The 10529-nt window shown below is 40.6% G+C and overlaps 1 protein-coding gene across 1 annotated transcript in view; it reads left to right on the forward strand.

Moving 5' to 3' along the window:
* Positions 1-10529, forward strand: part of NUP210L (nucleoporin 210kDa-like) — a 101586-nt gene that overhangs the window by 54589 nt on the left and 36468 nt on the right. The window contains exons 16-17 of the mRNA XM_010838380.1: positions 331-504; positions 7706-7898. Coding sequence (XP_010836682.1) covers positions 331-504; positions 7706-7898 — 367 coding nt within the window. The remainder of the gene's footprint in view (positions 1-330; positions 505-7705; positions 7899-10529) is intronic.

The following is a 10529-nucleotide window of genomic DNA, read 5'->3' on the forward strand; positions in this document are numbered from 1 at the left end:
ATGATTTTAACTTAATAAGAACTGTGTTATATTCAAATGAGGTTCATTTTAATATCTCTAGTGAACTATTCTGTATAGTATGACTAGCTACTAGTGATTTCAAGCCTAGTTATCCCCTTTTGAAGCTCTCTAACTTTTTGTTTTTACATCCTATTATTAATTAGTATTTACATCAGAAATGAGTTGAAACACAAATTAGTTTTTACCAACTGGTAACAAAGGTTTGGTGAAGGAAAAGACTGAAGTAATTGGTCGGTTAGATTTTTTTTAATGTTCCCTTTGTTTCTATGATATCAGGTGTCTACCTCTTGCCCTTGTGTTTTCTTAAAGATCCTGACATTTCAGATTGGAAATCATCCAGGTGTCCTGAATCCTAGTCCAGCTGTAGAGGTTGTGCAGGTACGCTTCCTATGTGCCCACCCTGCCAGCATGTCTATAACTCCAGTATATAAGGTGCCAGCTGGTGCCCAGCCATGTCCTCTGCCACAGCACAACAAACAACTGGTAAGTATGGTGTTTTCAACCAACTTGCCCTTTGTCTCCCATGCTTTGACATAAATGGTCGGAAATACAGCTTTTGTCTTATTGAATTTAAGGAATTGAATTGAATTTAAGGAAACCCTTTTATTTATGTATTATACAGTCTCTGATAGTGTCTGAGAAGTGGTTATAGTTGGCTATACTTAGTGACAGTGACTTTGCTTGTTGTACTTAGGTGCATGCATGCGAACTAAGTCACCTCAGTCTTGTCTGACTCTTTGTGATCCTATGGACTGTAGCCCGCCAGGCACTTCTGTCCGTGGGATTTTCCAGGCAAGAATAGTGGGGTGGGTTGCCATGCCCTCCTCCAGGGGATCTTCCCAACCCAGGGATGGAACCCACATCTCTTATGGCTCCTGTATTGGCAGTCAGGTTCTTTACCACTAGCGCCACCTTATGACAACAGATAATTGAGAACTACCAAATTGTTTTGCTAGTATCCTTCCCTACTAAACCTTTTTATTAGCATTATCAGTAACATATTGAATTCACCTCTACTCCAAACTGATATGAAAAATAGTGATAACCAATAACGTAGCTAGAAGTTAGGCAACAGGGATTAAGGAATAAATGAGTTATTTAACCTAGAAACTAGAACATCAGAAAGTGAAAGTGAGTGTTAGTCCCCCAGTAATATCTGACTCTGTGACCCCATGGACTGTAGCCTCCAGGCATCTCTGTCCATGGAATTCTCCAGGCAAGATTACTAGAGTGGGTTGCCATCTCCTTCTCCAAGGGATCTTTCCGACTCAGGGATTGAACCCAAGTCTCCTGCATTGTGGGTGGATTCTCTACTGTCTGAGCCACCAGGGAAGCCCAAACTATACACTACATGAGGTTAACTATGATTTCAAGCGTAGGAGAAAATAAGTCATTTCTGAGATTTTGCAGAACAGAACAATGCATTAATTATCCCCATTTTACAGATGAAGAAACTAAGGATCCTAAAAGTTGAATAATTTTCCCAAGGTCATAAAGCTAGAAAGTAGCATCTTATGTCTAACTCCAAAGCACATTACTAACTTTTTTTGCTACACTGCCTTTTCATTGTAAAAGAACATATGAGATATTGCAGGTTAGGGAGTCATTTTTTTTTTCAGACCCAAATTCAACATTAAATACTATTATTTGAACTTTATAAATTATTCACCTTTTAACAAAGCACTTGGACTTCCCTGGTGGTCCAGTAGCTAAGACTCCAAGATCCCAATGCAGGGGATTCTGATCAGTGTGTAATCTATTTACAATTAGCATAATTACCGATAAGATTGGATTTATAGCTACCATTTTACCATTTATCTTATGTTTTTTTTGTTTTTTCTTTTCTTCCATTTCTTCCTTTTTTGTGTTAAGTAGATATTTTATACTGTACATTTTAATCCTCTTGTCCTTTCTTTGACTATATTATTTTAAGTTATTTTGTTAGTTATTGCCCTAGGGATTACAACTAACATGTTAACTTTTAACAAACTAGTTTGGAATAATATCAACTTAATTTCAATAATGGTTGAAACCTATTATTTCTATAAAGCCCTATTTCCTTTCCCCTTCTTTAAACTATTGTCATATATCTTTATACATGTATGCTCATCAGTCATAATTATTGCTTTATGCATTTGTATTTTAAATAAGATAGAAAAATAATTACAAGCAAAAGCATATTTATACTGTTCTATATATTTACCTATGTAGTTATTGTTACTAAACTCTTATTTCTTCACGGGCTTTCAAGTTACTGTCCAGTGACCTTTCATTTTATCTAGAAGGACTCATTTTAGTATTTCTTGTAGGGCAGGTCTACTACCAACAAATTCCCTCTATTTTTGTTAGATCTTGGGCTTCCCTGGTGGCCCAATGGTAAAGAAACAGCCTACCAATGCAGGAAACACAGGCTTAATCCCTGATCTGGGAAGATCCCACATGCCGTGGAGCAGCTAAGCCCGTGCTCCACAACTATTGATCCTGTGCTCTAGAGCTTAGTAGCCACAACAACTGAAGGTGGGTCCCATGCTTGGCAACAAGAGAAGCCACTGCAGTGAGAAGCCCCGGCACCACAATAGAGAGTATCCCCACTTGCCACAGCTAGAGAAAAGCCTGCACAGCAACAAAGACCAAGAACAGTATAAATAAATCAGTAAAATTATTTTTTTAAAAAAAAGAATCCGCCTGTAATGCAGGAGATGTGGGTTTGATCAAGGCGTTGGAAAGATCCCCTGGAGAAGAAAATGGCAAGCCACTCCAGTATTCTTCCCTGGAGAACCTGATTCAAAGAGGAGCCTAGCGGGCCCCAGTCCCTGGGGTCACAGAGTTGGACACGACTAAAGCGTGAGCACACATGCAGATCAGATCAGATCAGATCAGTTGTTCAGTCGTGTCTGACTCTTTGTGACCCCCATGAATCGCAGCACGCCAGGCCTCCCTGTCCATCACCAACTCCCAGAGTTCACCCAGACTCATGTCCATCGAGTCAGTGATGCCATCCAGCCATCTCATCCTCTGTCGTCCCCTTCTCCTCTTGCCCCCAATCCCTCCCAACATCAGAGTCTTTTCCAACGAGTCAACTCTTCGCATGAGGTGGCCAAAGTACTGGAGTTTCAGCTTTAGCATCATTCCTTCCAAAGAAATCCCAGGGCTGATAGCCTTTAGAATGGACTGGTTGGATCTCCTTGCAGTCCAAGGGACTCTCAAGAGTCTTCTCCAACACCACAGTTCAAAAGCATCAATTCTTCAGTGCTCAGCCTTCTTCACAGTCCAACTCTCACATCCATACATGACCACAGGAAAAACCATAGCCTTGACTAGACGGATCTTTGTTGGCAAAGTAATGTCTCTGCTTTTGAATATGCTTTCTAGGTTGGTCATAACTTTCCTTCCAAGGAGTAAGCGTCTTTTAATTTCATGGCTGTAGTCACCATCTGCAGTGATTTTGGAGCCCAGAAAAATAAAGTCTGACACTGTTTCCACTGTTTCCCCATCTATTTCCCATGAAGTGGATGCCATGATCTTCGTTTTCTGAATGTTGAGCTTTAAGCCAACTTTTTCACTCTCCACTTTCACTTTCATCAAGAGGCCTTTGAGTTCCTCTTCACTTTCTGCCATAAGAGTGGTGTCATCTGCATATCTGAGGTTATTGATATTTCTCTCGGCAATCTTGATTCCAGCTTGAGCTTCTTCCAGTCCAGCGTTACTCATGATGCACTCTGCATATAAGTTAAATAAACATGGTGACAGTATACAGCCTTGAAGAACTCCTTTTCCTATTTGGAACCAGTCTGTTGCTCCATGTCCAGTTCTAACTGTTGCTTCCTGACCTGCATACAAATTTCCGTTCATCAGCCTAGTTCAAAAAAGATGTCCTTTTCATTATAGGGGACTGGAATGCAAAAGTAGGAAGTCAAGAAATACCTGGAGTAATAGGCAAATTTGGCCTTGGAGTACAGAATGAAGCAGGACAAAGGCTAATAGAGTTTTGCGAAAAGAACCCACTGGTCATAGCAAACACCCTCTTCCAACAACACAAGAGAACACTGGACATCACCAGATGGTCAATATTGAAATCAGATTGATTATATTCTTTGCAGCCAAAGATGGAGAGGCTCTATACAGTCAGCAAAAACAAGACCAGGAGTTGACTGTGGCTCAGATCATGAACTCCTTATTGCCAAATTCAGACTTAAATTGCAGAAAGTAGGGAAAACCATTAGACCATTCAGGTATGACCTAAATCAATTCCCTTACAATTATACAGTGGAAGTGACAAACAGACTGAAGGGATTAGATCTGATAGACAGAATGCCTGAAGAACTACAGACAGAGGTCCATGACATTATGCAGGAGGCAGGGATCAAGACCATCCCCAAGAAAAAGAAATGCAAAAAAGGCAAAATGATTGTCTGAGGAGGCCTTACAAATAGTTGTGAATAGAAGAGAAGTGAAACGCAAAGGAGAAAAGGAAAGATATACCCATTTGAATGTAGAGTTCCAAAGAATAGAAAAGACAGATAAGAAAGCCTTCCTCAGTGATCAGTACAAAGAAATAGAGGAAAACATCAGAATGGGAAAGACTAGAAATCTCTTCAAGAAAATTAGAGATACCAAGGGAACATTTCCTGCAAAGATGGGCACAATAAAGGACAGAAATGGAATAGGCCTAATAAAAGCTGAAGATATTAAGAAGAGGTGGCAAGAATACACAGAAGAACTATACAAAAAAGATCTTCACAACCCAGATAATCATGATGGTGTGATCATCAATCTAGGGCAAAATATCCTGGAATGTGAAGTCAAGTGGGCTTTAGGAAGCATCATTACGAACAAAGCTAGTGCAGGTGATGGAATTCCAGTTGAGCTATTTCAAATCCTGAAAGATGATGCTGTGAAAGTGCTGCACTCAATATGCCAGCAAATTTGGAAAACTCAGCAGTGGCCACAGGACTGGAAAAGGTCAGTTTTCATTCCAATCCCCAAGAAAGGCAATGCCAAAGAATGTTCTAGCTACCACACAATTGCACTCATCTCACACACTAGTAAAGTAATGCTCAAAATTCTCCAAGCCAGGCTTCAACAGTACATGAATCGTGAACTTCCAGCTGTTCAAGCTGGATTTACAAAAGGCAGAGGAACCAGAGATAAATTGCCAACATCTGTTGGATCATCGAAAAAGCAAGAGAGTTCCGGAAAAACATCTACTTCTGCTTTATTGACTATGCCAAAGCCTTTGACTGTGTGACCACAACAAACTCTGGAAAATTCTGAAAGAGATGGGAATACCAGACCACCTGACCTGCCTCTTGAGAAATCTGTTTGCAGGTCCTGAAGCAACACTTAGAACTGGACATGGAACAACAGACTGGTTCCAAATAGGAAAGGGAGTCCATCAAGGCTGTATATTGTCATCCTGCTTAATTAACTTATATGAAGAGTACATCGTGAGAAACGCTGGGCTGGATGAAACACAAACTGGAATCAAGATTGCCAGGAAAAATATCAGTAACCTCAGATATGCAGAGGATTTCCCTGGTGGCTCAGACGGTAAAGTGTCTGCCTACAATGTGGGAGACCTGGGTTCGATCCCTGGGTCGGGAAGATCCTCTGGAGAAGGAAATGGCAACCCACTCCAGTACTCTTGCCTGGAAAATCCCATTGACAGAGGAGCCTAGTAGGCTACAGTCCATGAGGTCACAAAGAGTCAGACACGACTGAGCAACTAAAGTTTTCAAACTTTCAGATATGCAGATGACACCACCCTCATGGCAGAAAGCAAAGAACTAAAGAGCCTCTCTATGAAATTGAAAGAGAAGAGTGAAAATGTTGGCTTAAAACTCAACAGTCAGAAAACTAAGATCATGGCATCTGCTCCCAACACTTCATGGCAAATAGACAGAGAAACAGTGGAAGCAGTGAGAGACTTTATTTTTGGGGGGCTGCAAAATCACTGCAGATGGTGACTGCAGCCATGAAATTAAAAGACGCTTGCTCCTTGGAAAAAAAGTTATGACCAATCTAGACAGTATATTAAAAAGCAGAGACATTACTTTGCCAACAAAGGTCTACCTAGTCAAAACTATGGGTTTTCCAGTAGTCATGCATGGATGTGAGAGTTGGACTACAGTGAAAGCTCAGCGCCAAAGAATTGATGCTTTTGAACTGTGGTGTTGGAGAAGACTCTTGAGAGTCCCTTGGACTGCAAGGAAATCCAACCAGTCCATCCTAAAGGAGGTCAGTCCTGGGTGTTCATTGGAAGGACTGATGCTAAAGCTGAAATTCCAATAATTTGGCCACCTGATGTGAAGAACTGACTCATTGGAAAAGACCCTGATGCTGGGAAAGATTGAAGGCAAGAGGAGAAGGGGATGACAGAGGATGATATCCCTGGATGGCATCACTGACTCAATGGACATGAGTTTGAGTAAACTCCGGGAGTTGGCGATGGACAGGGAGGCCTGTTGTGCTATAGTCCATGGGGTCGCAAAGAGTTGGACATGACTGAGCAACTGAACTGAACTGATCTTCAAGTTTTCTGATATTTTCTTCTGCCTGTTCTTATCTGCTGTTGGGTTCATCTAGTAAAATTTTCATTTCAATTATTATAATTTTCAATTTAGAATTCCTCTTTGGTTCTGTTTTATAATTTCTGTCTCTTTACTAATATTTTATATATGATGGTACATCATATTTATGCTTTCCTTTAGTTATTTAAACATGGACTTCTTTCTTTCTTTGAACAAAACAGTTGATTAAAAGCCTTTATCTAGTAAGTCTAATATCTGGGCATCCTCAGGGACAGTTTCTATTGACTGCTCTTTTCTTTTTTCCTATGTATGGATCCTACTTTCTTGTTTCTTTGCATTTGCAATAATTTTTAATTGAAACCTTGACATTTAAAATAACATGATGTAGCAACTCTGAAATCAGATTCTCCCACTAATTAGGTTTTGTAATACTGGTTTTCATTGTTGTTTGCAGTGGCTGTTTGTTTAGTGACTTTCCTGCAGTAGTTCTGTAATGTGTTATTCTTTGTCCTCTTTGTTTTGTGGACATAAATTCCCTCAAATCTATGTCTATGTGGATATAGATTCCCTTAAATTTTTGTTAGAATTATGTTAAATTCATATATAAAGTCAGAACAACTGAAATTTTTATGATGTTGAGTCACCCTGGTCATCCTGTCCAAGAGCATATGAATATCAAAATCAAATCTAGAGAAAAAAATTTAAACAGGTATAAAAGACATTTGGGGGGCATTTGGGGAAATTGAAATACTGACTGTATAATACATAACATTTAATTAAGTTTAATATTGTTATGTATTATAATACATAATACATAACATAGTTTTTGCTATTCATTCTTAAGAAATGCATGTTGAGGTAGTTAGGGGTGAAGTGCCATGATACCTACATCATTTGGCCAAAAAAAAAAAAAAGACACACACCCACACAAATACACTCACAGGGAGTGTAAAATTAGAGGGAGAGATAGAGAATATAAATGGTGAATTGGGATGAAGTATATATAGGTATCATTATACCATTCTTTTAACGTATCTGTACCTTTGAATACTGTCAAAAAATATTGGGAGAAAACATGATCCCTAGCTTCAGAAATATCTTGCCACCTCTTAAGCTATTGTTTTTTTCTTTTCTTACTTTTTATTTTCATATAGATTCCTGTATCAAGCCTGAGAGATACAGTCCTAGAACTGGCAGTGTTTGATCAACACAGGAGAAAGTTTGATAATTTCAGTTCACTAATGCTAGAATGGAAATCCTTAAATGAAACACTAGCTCATTTTGAAAATTATAATTCAGTGGAGATGGTAGCAAAGGATGATGGCAGTGGGCAGACCCGGCTACATGGTATTGTAAACATTTATGAATCTTTTTATATACCTACTAAATGGTTATGCACTAAGTATTTCCCTGTGCGTGAGAGTTTATTTATCCTATCTCACCATTCATCTTCAATCTTTGTATTTTTTAGAAAACATAAAGGTAAATGCCCTTGTTTGCAAAGTTAGGATCTAGAGTCCAACATTCCTCACAAGAACACAAAACTAAATTAATTTTTAAATGGACTGGTTGCCTATTATTTGCCTAAAACTTTGGAAATATTATTCAGTTGTTAGCCAGTGTTTATTGAGTGACTTCTACATGTAAGGCCCTCTGCTTGGAGGTTTAATGGTAAATGAGACACTCACAGCCTCTGCCTTCATAGACTTACAGTCCAGTTGGGAAAACCAGACTTTAAACATTACAATTGTGTTAGATGTTCTGAAGTGAAAATGTGGGGTGCATTTATAACAGAAGAACCTAACCTAGTTTAGATCAAAGAAGGCTGCCCTGAGAAAGTAACATTTACACTGGCAAGGCAGAAAGAAGAAATAGAAGATGAGACTTACGTAGAGAGAGAGCAAGAGGCACAAGATGAAATTCTAAGAGGGCAAAAAGCCCTCATGGGCAGTCAGTCATCAAGCCTCTGCTGGTATCACACTTGCTGAGGTTCTGTTCTCCAAAACAAGTCACCTGGCCAAAACCAGAGTCTTGGTGGGCCAGGACTACTCAAGAGCATGGATACCACTGTAAGCCATTAATATAACAATCTGAGTGCATGCTCAGTTGCTTCAGTCAGCTCCGACTCTGCTACCCCATGGACTGTAGCCCGCTAGACGCCTCTGTCCATGGGATTCTCCTGGCAAGAATACTAGAGTGGGTTGCCATGCCTTCCTCTAGGGAATCTTCCCAACCCAGGAATCAAACCCACTTCTCCTGCATTGGAGGCAGATTCTTTACCACTGAGCCACCAGGGAAGCCCAATATAACAATCTACCACAGATTAATCCCAAAAGTGAAGAAGAAAATGGTTCAAAGGGTAATTTTAGGTTTCTGGTGTGAACATTTGGTAACCTTTTTTTTTTTTTTAAGATTTATTTATTTTATTTTTTGGCTATGGTGAGTCTTCGTTGCTGCACACAGGCTTTCTCTAGTTGCGGCCAGCAGGGGCTCTTCTTCATTGAAGTGTGCGGGCTTCTCACTGCGGTGGCTTTTTTGTTGCAAAGCACAGGCTCTAGGCACACGGGCTTCAGTAGTTGCAGTGCATGGACTCAGGAGTTGCAGCTCATGGGCTCTAGAATGCTGGCTCAGTAGTTGTGGCACACCGGCTTAGTTGCTCCACAGCATATGGGATCTTCCTGGACCAGGCATTGCAGGACGCGTTCTTAACCACTGGACCACCAAGGAAGCCCACCATTCATTCTTTTAACTTTAAATTTTATGTTGGAGCATAGTTGATTAACAATGTTGTGTTAGTTTTCAGGCATACAACAAAGTATACATGTATCTATTCTTTTTCAAATTATTTTGCCATTTAGGTGACCATTCAATTGAGAAAGAAACACCAGAGAGGAACTTCCCTGGTGGTAGTTAAGAATCCACCTGCCAATACAGGGGACACAAGTTTGATCCCTGATCCTGGAAAATCCAACATGCCACAGGACAACCACGCCCGTGTGACGTGACTACTGAATCCATGCCTAGACCCCATGCTCCGCAACATGCATCACAACAAAGAGTAGACCCCACTCGCCACAACTAGAGAAAGCCTGCTCACAGCAACAAAGACCCAGCACAGCCAAAAATAAAAAATAAAAAGAAACATTAGAGAAATAAGATTTAATCTTTTCCTTACCCTCAGGGAGTTTATAAGTGAAAGTGAAGTCGTTCAGTCACGTCCAACTCTTTCCTACACGGACTGTAGCCTAACAGGCTTCTCTGTCCATGGGATTTTCCAGGCAAGAGTACTGGAGTGGGTTGCCATTTCCTTCTCTAGGGGATCTTCCAGACCCAGGGATAGAACCCGGGTCTCCCACATTGCAGGCAGACCCTTTACCCTCTGAGCCACCAGGGAAGAAGCTCCCTCCACCAGGGAGTTTATCAGTTCAGTTCAGTCACTCAGTCATGTCCGACTCTTTGCGACCCCATGAATCGCAGCACGCCAGGCCTCCCTGTCCATCACCAATTCCCGGAGTTCACCCAGATTCACGTCCATCGAGTCAGTGATGCCATCCAGCCATCTCATCCTCTGTCGTCCCCTTCTCCTGCTTCCAATCCCTCCCAGCATCAGAGTCTTTTCCAATGAGTCAACTCTTTGCATGAGGTGGCCAAAGTACTGGAGTTTCAGCTTTAGCATCATTCCTTCCAAAGAAATCCCAGGGCTGATCTCCTTCAGAATGGACTGGTTGGATCTCCTCACAGTCCAAGGGACTCTCAAGAGTCTTATCCAACACCACAGTTCAAAAGCATTAATTCTTCAGTTCTCAGCTTTCTTCACAGTCCAACTCTCACATCCATACATGACCACTGGAAAAACCATAGCCTTGACTAGACAGACCTTTGTTGGCAAAGTAATGTCTCTGCTTTTGAATATGGTATCTAGGTTGGTCATAACTTTTCTTCCAAGAAGTAAGCGTCTTTTAATTTCATGGCTTTACT

This window comes from Bison bison, unplaced genomic scaffold (assembly GCF_000754665.1).
Source record: "Bison bison bison isolate TAMUID 2011002044 unplaced genomic scaffold, Bison_UMD1.0 scf7180017864093, whole genome shotgun sequence".
NCBI lineage: Eukaryota > Metazoa > Chordata > Mammalia > Artiodactyla > Bovidae > Bison > Bison bison.